The sequence below is a fragment of the Pinus tabuliformis genome, chromosome 3_2 (assembly GCF_031772625.1).
Source record: "Pinus tabuliformis cultivar Carrire ecotype Pingquan chromosome 3_2, CPIR1, whole genome shotgun sequence".
In the NCBI taxonomy this organism is placed as follows: Eukaryota; Viridiplantae; Streptophyta; class Pinopsida; order Pinales; family Pinaceae; genus Pinus; species Pinus tabuliformis.
Window position 1 is genome coordinate 586,433,117 of NC_142302.1, and position 12,646 is coordinate 586,445,762.

At 37.3% G+C, this 12,646-nt stretch overlaps 1 protein-coding gene across 1 annotated transcript; it reads left to right on the plus strand.

Moving 5' to 3' along the window:
- The first annotated feature begins 1,014 nt into the window (after positions 1–1,014).
- On the plus strand, positions 1,015–1,752 carry LOC149181923 (uncharacterized). Its single transcript, XM_089414377.1, has one exon. The coding sequence runs from the start codon at positions 1,015–1,017 to the stop codon at positions 1,750–1,752; it is 738 nt and encodes a 245-aa protein (XP_089270503.1).
- The last annotated feature ends 10,894 nt before the right edge of the window (positions 1,753–12,646 follow it).

Below are 12,646 nucleotides of genomic sequence, written 5' to 3' on the forward strand. Positions count from 1 at the left end.
TGGCTTTCCAGGGCAGGTAGGCTAGTGTTAATAAAATATGTTCTGATGGCAATCCCAGTCTATTGGGCTAGTCTGACATGGGTTCCCAAAGGAATCTTATCCTCAATTGATAAATTATGCAGCAGGTTTCTGTGGGCAGGGTCCAAGTCAGAGAAAGTTACCCCTTGGATTGCTTGGGATAAAGTGGCATGTCCTAAAGAGTGGGGAGGTTGGGGTATTAAAAATCTTGCTTGCTTCTCCCAATCTTTAGCAGCAAAGCTCGCCTGGAGGCTCATTTCTTCTGAGAACCTGTGGACCTCTATCTCTAAAAGAAAATATATTGATCCTCTATCAATGCTAGATTGGATCAGATTGCCGCAAAAGACTTCCAAAAACTTCTCGATGGTTTGGAAAGCTGTGGTCGCTTCTATCAAAATTATAGATAAGGGTTTGGCTTGGAGTGTGAGGGATGGAACTCAGATCAGGCTGGGTAGAGACCCCTAGATAGGATGTACAAAGAGTTTCTCTCTTTCTCAGGGGCTGGTTTCGGCATTAAAATCCAGGGGGATCTTCACTTTAAATCAGGTGGCTGATCCTCGGGCTTCCTCCATTTGGAGTCAAGGATGGATTCAGGGAAGAGATTTACATTTGGATGAAGAATGGCTGGAGGAATGGGACCTATACAGAAGGGACCTTCTCAACTCCTCAGTCGAGCTCTCTAACTCTCAGGATGAACTCAGGTGGGTCTTTGCCCAGAAAGGGCTTTATTCTCCAAAGATGGGGTATAAATGGATGATGTCTCAAAAAGGGTGGGAGAATCCGGCTTGGTGGTTTAAACCACTTTGGAAGTTAAAAGGGCCAGCTAAATCAAGACTGTTCTTCTGGTGTGTTTTGCTCCAGAAAGTTCCTACTTGGGATTTTCTTCAAAGAAGAGGAAGGATTGGTCCTGGCTGGTGCCCCCTCTGTAAAGATAGTGTCGAATTAGCTCAAAACCTGTTCATTTTTTGTCCTTTTAACACTAGCCTTTGGGCCGAAATGTTAAGGCTACTAAAAATTCCTTTTAGATGGGAAGGGCAGGGGCCCTTGGAAGTTTGGCAGAGGTGGTGGAATGAAGCTACAAACGACAGAGAGAGATCCATTCCGCTTCTCATTACCTGGAGGACTTGGCTTGCTAGGAATCAAGTTATTTTTAAGGATTTTGTCTTCCCAATTGGTCGACTTGCCGCAGAAAGAGCTGCTATTTATGAAAGTATCCCTGTTCTGCTAGCTCCTCCTACTACCAGAGCTATTCATCAAGAATCTATCAGATATTCAATGTCGTGGGCTTATTTTGACGATGGCTCAGATATCAATGGACGTTGTGGAGCTGGCTTGATTATTCATTTATCAGAGGATAAGATTGTTAAAACTTCAGTTGGTCTTGGACAGGGTTCCAATAACTTTGCAGAATTGAAAGCCTTACACTCCCTTCTCTGTTGGCTTATCCTTAGGAATGTGAGAGAAGTCCAGATTTTTGGGGATTCAATGAACACTGTGAAATGGTTTAATGGGACTCAACAATGCAGAAATTTCATCTTGCTTCCTCTGCTTAAAGAAGTCTCATGCCTTAAATGTCGTTTCTCGGAGATTTCTCTTTGCCATATCTATAGGGAAAGGAATTTTGAAGCTCATCGTCTTTCTAAAGAGGGTGTTGAACAAGATCCGGGGTCCTGGACAGTTTTGGAGGAAGAAAATGGGGTGATTCGACTGCTCGAACAACCCATTTTTGCTTAAGATTTTGTTTAACAGAAAACTGTTATGTGTTATGTACATAATTCGTTTCTTTTTCATTTTGTTTTTACTACTTTTCATGAAGCATTTCTTCAGGGCTCCTGGGCTGTTTTTCCTTTGAATAGGAGGCCCGGGACGGTGTGAGCCCTCAACGCTTTGTCTCTTGACTTTGAGAATCCTTCTAGTGTTTACTTTGGATTCTTTAGCGATGTTGTATGCTGCATGTTTCTTTTGGTCTCTCAGCCTCTGCTTTTTACCATATCCTTTCCCCATGAATCGAATCCCGGGAGGTGTGCATATTCAGGTGGATTTGTTTTGCTTTGTTTCTTGTTTGATGAGACTGGTGCGCATCTACTTCTTTGGCTTGTAATGACAACCAGTCGAGACTTCTGTAACTCTCTATATTTAATAGAAGGTTCGCTATTTTCCTGTGAAAAAAAAAAACAAACAAACAAAAACAAAAACAGACAAACAAACAAGAACAAAAAAACAAAACAAAACAAAAAACAAAAAACAAAAACAAAAAACAAAAAAACAAAAACAAATAATTTAAAAGTTTTTATTGGGCCTTCTTTTGATTTCTAAGGCTTCTCTGAATTTTCGATGATGGAAATGACTAATCCTAGAAATGACCTAGGTCTCCTCAATGCAAATATTATTATTTAATTTTTTTTCCCTAGGAAAAACCATAATTTTATTAAAAATAACAAAATTATATTTTGTAGATGCAGAAGAGCATATGCAACAAGCAACGCAAAAGTCTGTTGTCCAAAAAAAAAAAACCCCGAAAGTAGTAATGTACAAATGGGGAGGAAATTATGTTTTCCTCCCTTTTTTCTTCTCAACCTTTCACCACTCCCCTAAAGTCTGTGGGGATGAAAAAAGTACAAGAGAAGAGTCCTCCACAATGCAAGGATTGTCCTTGTATGTATCAGAGTTTTCTGGAGAATGTTGTCTTTTGGCTCCGCTAGTGTCCACTATATTTGGTATATTCTCCAACAAAGAGTCCATCAATTCCTGTGCTGGAATTTTCTCAGATTCTAGCGACTTGTGTATCTGGTTGTTTGTTATGGGGATGGATGCCGTGGCTTCTTCCCTAATAGGATCATCATCATGTTCAGGTGGAGAGTTAACTACCTCCTCGTCCTCTGTTTCTTCTTCTGGATTCACTGTGCATTGCCGACCTCTTGGTTTTTGTGCTTGTTTCCTGTTTCTTCTGTTTCTCTTTTGACTTGTGGACAGTTATTACGAAGGTGACATGTTTGTTGACAGCCTTGATACCCGAAGGCCATGTTTTCATAATCTAGTGGTTGTTTCCACTATGTTTTGTTATGGATCAGAATTATGCTGTCAGGTAGCCCTTGACTAAGATCAACCTCCACATAGATTTCTGGCAAAAGTATGTATGCATCTAGCAATTCTTTCCACGTCTTGCCTAATGTATTTACCTATCGCATTCCCCATTGCTTCAAAAACTTTGGGAAGCCAGAAGTGTAACGGGAGGTTGTGTAGCCTGACCCATACCGGCATTTTGGAAACCACCATAGAGGAGGGGTCAAAACCCGGGAACTAGGGGGTCATGAAGAGTCCTGCATTGCCCCAGAACCATGGCCCCTCACGGAGGACATATTCTTTTTCCTTGACCGTGTCGAATTCGACAATAAAAAAACCTTTGGAGCACAAATGGATGTCACAGTTTGTTGTGCATGTGGAGAAGATGCGTTGTTGTAATGCATCTGTTTTGGGCCAAAAGCCATTGAATATGCATATGACAGCCATGGAAGAGAAATCAATATAAAATTTGTTTACCTCAAGCAAATCAATTGTCAGTACTGGAGTCTGCAATCTTTGCTCCACAATATAGGGTCCAGGTAGATCTTGTGTTGGTGTTGGCTTGTTGGTGGCTTCCCCCTTCCCTTTGACGGCATCCTTGAAAGAACCTGTGCCCTTTGAGCAAGATCCAAAGCTTCCACCTCTCAGCCTCGTGATGGTTGAGTCTCGCATAATGCCATAGTGTTGCATTGTATATTTATCCTGTAAAATTTGTCCTGCCAAGCTTAGCAGGTTTGTTGAGATGCCTAAATCTTCTTGTATTTTGTCCTTTATATTTTTTATCAGCATCCCTGTCCAGATTTGCTTGCAAATTGTATTCCCTAACAGGGTTCTAATGAAAATTTGTGTTCGTTCCTGGCCGGGGTCCTTGGTGGCTAGTTTTGTTTTTTGCCTGGATTCTTCTGCTATATGGGTCACTGATGCCATAAGGGGTGCAGCCTCACTAAGATCATATTTCCGCTGCTCATTTAAAATACCCACAGGTCATGTGTGTATCAGGGAAACCTTGACCACTCGACGAATGGCATTTTTTTGGGGAGGGCCCTAGTCTTATATTTCTTCTTTGACTTGAAATCATCCTCACACGTCTGTCCGAAGGTGTACAGGGGTGCATCGAAGCGCTTGAACCATGACCCTATGCTCCTGCCCCTTTCTTGTTTGTCGACCTTTCCTTTAAAAATTTGCCTGAGAATGGTGGTTCAGTCTTCCCGTGGTAGTCTAAGGAGGGGCAGTGGTTCAATCCGCTGCATTGCCTTCAATATATCGCAAGCATTGTTGCCTCGCCAGATTGTTTCTCCCGCGATTTTTTGTGCTGCGTCCTGAAACATGATAAGATCTGGTTGTTTTGATTCTATCAGCCCAAAGCGCTATGGTATGGAGCCCTGTGCCGCCCAGTGAATACCGCCTTGAGCCAAGAAGGGAGAAACCTCTTTTGGCCGTTGTTTGAGTTGATCCACTCCTTGGGACTTCTTTCCTGCTAAAGTTCCAAGCCAAACCATTAGTGGTAAAACGTGCTCTGCATACCCAGCTGCCAAACTCCTAGCTGTTCCATTGCAGCTCTGATCCATGGGAGCGGCAGCGGTGCAAAACTTCCTTTCTGTAACCCATTTTTCTGTCCAGGTGCATTATGTTCAAAGATATTGTTGATTATATAAGCTTCAACATTGTTTAATACTATTATTTAGTTATTAATTATGAATTAATTAATTATTAATAATGAACTAATTAATTATTTAATGAAATTATGAATGATTTATTTAATTAATTAACAATATTTATATTAATAACAATATTTATATTCATAAAAGAATAATAATACTCATCAATTAATTATTATTATTATTATTTATTAATTAATTATGGAATATTTAATTTTTAATAATAAATAAATAAATTAATAATGAATGAAAGATAAATTAATTTTGTTTAGATAATCTTCGGCGAAATCACATAACCAATCTTTAGAGAGGCCCTGGAGATTGAGAAAAGGCTGAACAATCTTAATAGGGATGATGGCTGGAAGATTAGCAGTTGCTGGGTCCCAGCCTTGTCTTCCTAGCCAATGAAGATTATCTAAACAATGTTATGGATCACAGAAGTCTAAATTCCTAGATAAATTAATTATTAATATAATAATAAACTATATTTTCCGAAAGATAAATATTTAAATCTTGAAAAAAATTATTTACAATATTTATTAATAGTTTAAAATTAAATAATAATAAATAATATTAAATATTAAAATAATAATTAATATAAATCGTTAATTATTAAATATAGTGTTTATTGTTATATATTTATCCTAGCTAAAAGGTTAGACTATATCAACTATATTAATACTATTAATATGATTGTGAGAGTATATATTGATTTCCAACTACGAGTGATTCTTTTCCACGTAAGCTTGTGTGCGGTCCAACGAGTCTCAATAATTTCCAAAACTTTTGACAAATATTCTGTAACACCCGTGCTTTGTCATTTATGGATTTTCCACCCATCGAAAGGATTGCGCACGTGTCAACCCCTAGATATCCCCGATACTTTCAGTTTTTTTGTCTGGCGTCCCTGGCGTGTCATGTGACTTGTCTGCTGCTACTTTTACTTTTACTTTGTACATACATACGTACGGATATGCTCATACACGTGGCTTCCGTTACTTCAACGGTTTTGGCCTTATCCTTTGAAACTAAAAATTTAAAATTTGATTTTACTGTTAATAATTTATTAAGTGGTTATTTTACATTGACCAATTAAGTGAAAACGACATTACTGATAATTGTTGGTCCTAATTTCTAAACTATTTAAATAAATCTAATTAATAACTAATAAAAAGTTTATGACCTATCAAATATAGCTTTGACGGATATCATTGTCAATGCCTCACCATCCAGGGATGAGATACTCATCCATATACAGTCCTCTTTGATCTCATCCATATACAGTCCTCTTTGATCAACCATGTGAGCATAGTACATTTAAACAATGATGGTTAATCTTTTATATAATTTTTTTAGAAAAATAAATTTTTGAAGATGTATTATATTTATTTTGAAATGCTTTTTTAAGTTTAATTAATTTATTAATAATTATTAAGTGGATGATAGGGATTTAGTTTCTATAGGATATTCTAAATGTGTTTAATAATATTTCCAAATTAAAAATTGTGATTTATCTTTAAAATAGTTGTTTTTTTTGGTTTTTTAATTTAATTGATTAATTATAAGAAATATCCTATAAACAAGTGCCGTATGAAATGAGTTATGGTTATTTGGTATGGGGTATTGATATTGGCCAATGGTATTGAAACAAAGTCTATTTACATATTAAGAATTTCCATGATGAACTGGCATAAATCTTCGTGTTTAAGAATTTTATGACAAGTTTTTCTAGATGTATATATGTTTAACTTATATATTAATTTTTTTTATAATTAATAATAATAATAATTGCGCCAAAAAGTGTTTTCTAGCTCAATATGGTAGAGATGTTGTAGGGTAATATTTTGTTTAACATTTTGACTCTCAATTTACATAAACATAAAAATAAAAATAAAAATAAAATTTATAATAATAAAACATTTGATTGTGTCAAATTACATAAAAAATAAAATTAAAATTAAAAAATATATATACTAGCATTTGCACCACATGTTGCAAAGGAAACACCCTAAGGAAATGGCATAAGAAACAATAACATAGAAGAAAGAAGTCAAATTTTTATGCAATTTTGTTTCTTCACTCGTGTTTCTTTTTTATCAAATGTTATGTTTTAGGGAGATTCCAACCAGGATATGTTCAAAGTAAATGCACAACACTTCACTCCAAAGGATTTATGAAAATGCTCTTCATTAAGACTCTAGAACCTTTATTAGTAAATGATTTAAATCAAACATTTCATAACAAAGTAATCTCATATCACTTTAATTCACAATGCAATGGATAATAGTTTTTGTTCATTAGAAATTGGTCTAGTTTTATGAGGAAAGCTTAATAGAAAGACTTTGGTAGTAAGGTGAACATTAATAAACTCCCTCATCATTTGTTATATGATGTTGTTAATTTAGTTATTTTTTGTTTCTTTTCCTTATTTCACTCGTGTAAAATGTTCAAACTATAAAAGAATGGTATTATTTGTTGTCTCTTTGGACCATTGTATTTTATCTAACTCAATTATTTCCATAGCCTCAACTAGGTGCCCATCATTCTCTTTCCATAGGAGCTCAATGTCTTCAAATGCATTTCATAAATTTGGTTTAATAAATGTTGGTGGAAAACCAATATATTTCACTTTGTAGAAAGGAGTGTACATTGGTTGGGATAAAATTCTATTGCTTTCACCATGTGATGATGTCATCTAAATCTTGAATCTTTCTCACCACTTATGTAATTCCCCATTCTAATTTTTGTTTGACTATGATGATATTGACAGTATAATCCTTGTTCGTGAGAATATCATTTAAGAAGTCAATGATAAGTGGCACAATTGGTTCCTCACAATTGTGAAATTCCCCATTCTAATTGTTATTTGACCATGACGATATTGCCATTATAATCCTTGTTCTTGAGAATATCATTTAAGGAGTCAATGATAAGTGGCACAATTGGTTCCTCGCAATTGTGAAAGTAAAGGACAAATCCATTCACATTATGTTTGAAAACTTTATACTAAGAGTCTTGATTCATGAAATTTTGTATCCTCTTCTTTTGTTGTTTTAATTTGTGTCATCTCAAAAAAATGTTTCTCCAGTAACCTAAGTTATTTCTATCTTAGCAGTGGCATTTCCATTATGTTTGTTTGCTTAACAGTAAGCACAATTATGTTTGTAGTTTCAATTGTAAATTTCATGCCTCCATTCCATTTTTGTTATAGAAGGCAACGATCCCCAAAAACTATAGATGAATCCTCATCATGAAAGCCAGGAGGTTTCTCATTAATCATCTATTCATCCAAGTGGCATATCCATGTTGTTGGTAGCTTCTCCAGTGATGCCTAAGCTTCATATTAATTAATACTTTATATGGCAAACGTGTGGGTACTTTTGTTTAAGGTCGATGTATATTGGCCTTGAATGATACTATATTGAGCCTACATGATGGTGCAAAATTTAGTATGCTATAAATACTTAGAGAACATTTAGAACCAATTTACCTCCTATTCATATGTATATATAAATCCATATATGTTTGTTCCTCTCAGGCTAATTTAGATCTAGGTGAGGGAATCCACAGAGGCAAACATGAGATCATGGCTAGGGGATTTTTAGAGGCAAAACAATATCCACTATGTAAACTCTTTCTTCCTGGAATCTAGGCAGAAAGTTTGGATATAGATAATTAGGGAGGACTAGTTAAAATTAGAGTTGGTCAAATGGAGGTTGTATTGAAATTTACAGTGAGTAAGATACATTCTTTTATTAATGTGCAAATAAATAATTCAAATCCGGTAATGTATCCATGATTATAACTATGAAGTTATTAAAAATTGTTTGTGTTGGATGATGAAACTCATTCCCAACATTTAGATGGCGGCTAAGATTGCCTCTTAAACCATCTTAAACCTTTTGTCAAAGAAAATAATCTAGACACCTACACACCTACATCATAAAGTGTCGTTTCTAATAGTTGCTAAACTTGTAGTGACAAAAACTCTAGTGTCTACCGTTAAGGAGTCTAATCAAGACTTTATAGCAATCAACTATACTGAGAGGGAGCCATCATCACAACATACCATCCCACCATCATATTTCCAATATAATGGGAACTGATGTTGATTATAAAGATGTGGAAATTAACCCCAACATAATTTCACATGACATAAAGCTCAAAACATATAGATGATATCTAATACGTTTATGTTTCATGTTTTTGTTTCAATGGTATTTGTGTCATCCATGTCTCGTCTCTCTGCATTTTTTTTTCTCCTTTGTGTCATGCCTTTGTGTTTACTACAGGATTTACACACACTAACAATGGTGAGCTCTATAGATATTAGTCAATGAGCACCTAATAAGTACATTTATTTATGAAAATTTTTAGCAGTGTTAATGTTGATGTAAGTGGGAAATTACGCATTTCAATGTCTTCAGTGGACAGACTATTGTCAATACAAAAGAAATTGGAAAATACATTGTCCACATGGAAAGGCCAAGATCCCTATGGTTTAAAATGGGATTGTGTTTCTTACATCGGTAACCAAATAACTTATTTGTAAGTAATTTGTGCTTCTTGGTTTCAAATCATGACAACATCTCATCTTCTAAATGAATATCCCTGTCGTTCATGGAAATTGCTTGAGCTCAATAGAGAACGTTGGAGTTTCTTCTAATTGAATCTTTCCATGGATAAAATTTTACAGGACTCTATCTTCAATGAATCTCAATGGACAACTATCGATTGAAATTGGGTGGTTTTTAGCACTACAAGTTTTGTAAGTTGATTGATGAAGTAATCACAAGGGTACCACAGAGTTGATACCATCCAAACCCATTTCTCCAATGAATATTGAGGTTTCAAAGTAGAGTTAATGATCCAGGTGGCTCCAGAGACACACAAGACAAAGAAGGCTTATGAACGCTCCAAAATCAAAGTGTTCAGAATGATGTCGACCCAAGACCAGAGCGTATATCTCGTCGTCCTGATCGCGGAGGTACGAATGATTCATCAATCCTAGCTCGTATGAGGGAGAAGGAGCCAGTGAAAGTTCTGGTCAAAGTTGGGTTGTGGGCCAGGTTTAAGTGTCCTACAATTTGACCAACCCCGAGGCATGAAACCTAGCTCCCGAAATCGATCGAAATTGTGGCCTCGTTAATTTTCCCAATATCCTTATGTGCTAAAGAATTGAAAAATATACCTTATTTTTAAAATAAAAATTAATAGAAAAAATATTATGGTGGCGAGCCGCCACCCCCAAAATCCCCACATAACAAAAAGTTTATTACAGGGCCGACAGGCCATGACCCCCGCTGGCCCTCCCGCAACCATAGTCCAAAATTAAATCAAAATTTTGGGTCGGCGGCCATCACCCCGCCGAACCCTCTAACCTCCAACCCACATACCATATAAACCATTATATTATGGGGTGGGCGCAGGCCACCTCCAGTGGACTCGGCCCACACCCCCGAACACTCCACCATGTGACATTATTGAAGGCCAGAGCCGGTGGGAATTGAACCCACGACCAGCGGGAGGGCTGGCCCCACCCACGCGGTGGCTCCACATACCATGCGGCCAACCAACAAGTAACGTACCACCTTAAACATCATCGTGCGCCAATGCAAGTGGATACAGAGTCATGGGGGCGGGCCGCCCAATGAGGAACCGACGCCCACTTAAATTGTTCGGTTTAAAACTTAAAACTAGACTGTGTTTAAAAAAATGGAGGGGCGGGGATTGATCACCCAACCCCTCCTCCACTATTTTTTACTTTAACCAATCCTCCTAATTGCCTACATTGGTTAATTCGCTGGAGGTAATTTAAATAAACCTCATTTTTCTAGTGCGCCCATGAGGAGGCATGGAGGAACCAGGAGCAGGCACGAGTTTCGAGGCAAAGGAGGTAGAATCTTGGCACGCAATTCAAGGCAACGTTTTGCAGGAGGGGTGAAATTTCACTTTGTCAGATTTTGACAAATTTTATATGGTTTCAGCACTTCTCGACGCCATGAACGCAATGGCATTGTTCGTGTCTCCATCAGAGTTCTGCATTTTTCGGTCATTTTTCAGTATGCAGGTGGAACCATGATTGCTGCAAAAACAGGGAGCGGAACCATGATCCTTGCAATTTTCTCGAGGAGGTAATTTTTCTCCATGTCGGAATATAGTCAAGTTTACAGTCGTTTTTCATGGTTTTCTGCAGGGATCACAATGGCGAGGTCAGATTCACCTTTGGAGTTGCAAATTTCTAGTCCACCCATGGAGCAGAATCTTTGAGGAATCTAGGGGGAATCTAAAAGATTCCTTGAGCCCCAGATTCTCAATTTCTCAGAATTCAAAAATTGGATAGTCAATTTTTCACTATTCGATGCCACAAATCTGATGGTGCATTCATATTTCTCATTCTCTCATTCTATTCTTCAGCCACTTTTCTAAGTGGAATGCAAGTGTCAACATCCATGTGCGAGCAGTCATGCGATTGATGCCGTGAGATCGATGGTCCGAGCAGCTTCAGCAGTTTGACATCCGCTTCTTCAGATGGCCCTTGGTTGTGAGGTATATGCAGTGTTCATGTACTTCTTTTGCTATGCATTGTGCTGCACAGGTCCTTGCTTGATGTTTGATGTGGGATCCTGTTTCTTACTCATTTTCATGATTCCTGCTTGATGTGATGCGGAATCATCTGTGTGATGTACTTATTGTCATGATTTGTCATGTTGTGTTTTGAGATCCCTTTGTTGGATGTTGATGCGATACTCATGTGTTTCCATGCATGTTTGATTTGAGATCCATTTTATGCCATGTTGGCGGGATGCTCATTGTGCATGAGTTTTATGTCATACTGATAGGAGTCTTTTGACTGAGAGTTCCTATAGTGGAACATCTCTTGGAGCCACTCCTGAATGCAGACATTTTCCTTGTATGATAGCTACATCATCTCTTATGTACATCATCACTATTGATAGCACTTAATGCAGCGGCCTACACCATCTTGACACCGGGGCCCGGAGACATAGTCCCTCCTGGACGAACTCCGTTATCAACGGCTTATGTTTTTATGTTGTTGATGATTGACATGTTCCTCTTCTTTATAGCATGCACATGTATTCACTTATGTTCTTTTAAAAATTCCATTTAACACATCACGAAAGTAAAAGGTCTTGGAAGGGTCCTTCGTCACCCCCGGACTTGGATCAGTTAATTTGTCTGAACTCCCCCATATGTATATCAGAGATTTGTCTACTTTGGTGCAATAATATTTCTTTTTAATGCAGCCAATGCACTGTGTAAATTTTATCCAACATTTGAACACACAGTGTAGTGGGAATGGATCTTCAAGTGCTACCCTATATAGAGCATCTTCCTTCTTTAGATGCACTTAGAATAATATTAACAAAAACCTCTTGGGTTTGCATGGTAAATAAGAGGGTATAATAAGTAGATTGACTGAACAAAGTCATCATTGCAGGGATTTGTCATACAATCTAGGCCTGATAGGACTGATTCCAAGTACTTTGGGAGATTTTTAATACCTTCACACGTTGTAAGCATTTTGAACCCTGTAATTCAATCGTTGGTATTTTTGTTCAAATACTTTACAATCGACTAATTTTTAGCTTGTCTTAGAATATTGACAAGCTGTAGGTTTTCTGGGCGCATTCCAAAGGAGCTGGGTAAACTGCAGAGACTGGTTACTCTGTAAGAAAATACTCCCAAAAAAACCCTTGTTTTTATGAACAAGTACACTTTGTGACATCATGAATCATTGATTTTGGTAGGGTGATGAATTCAAATGATTTATCGGTAAGTATTCCTCCATCTTTGAGTAATCTTACGAGTCTCTACTTATTTGATTTGTCTAATAATACCATCGATGGAGAATTTTCTGTCGAGCTGAAGGAGCTTGTTAATTG

What these genes read in the sequence shown, in the direction of transcription:
- LOC149181923 (XM_089414377.1), top strand. Translation starts at nt 1,015, where the DNA reads ATGTTAAGGCTACTAAAAATTCCTTTTAGATGGGAAGGGCAGGGGCCC.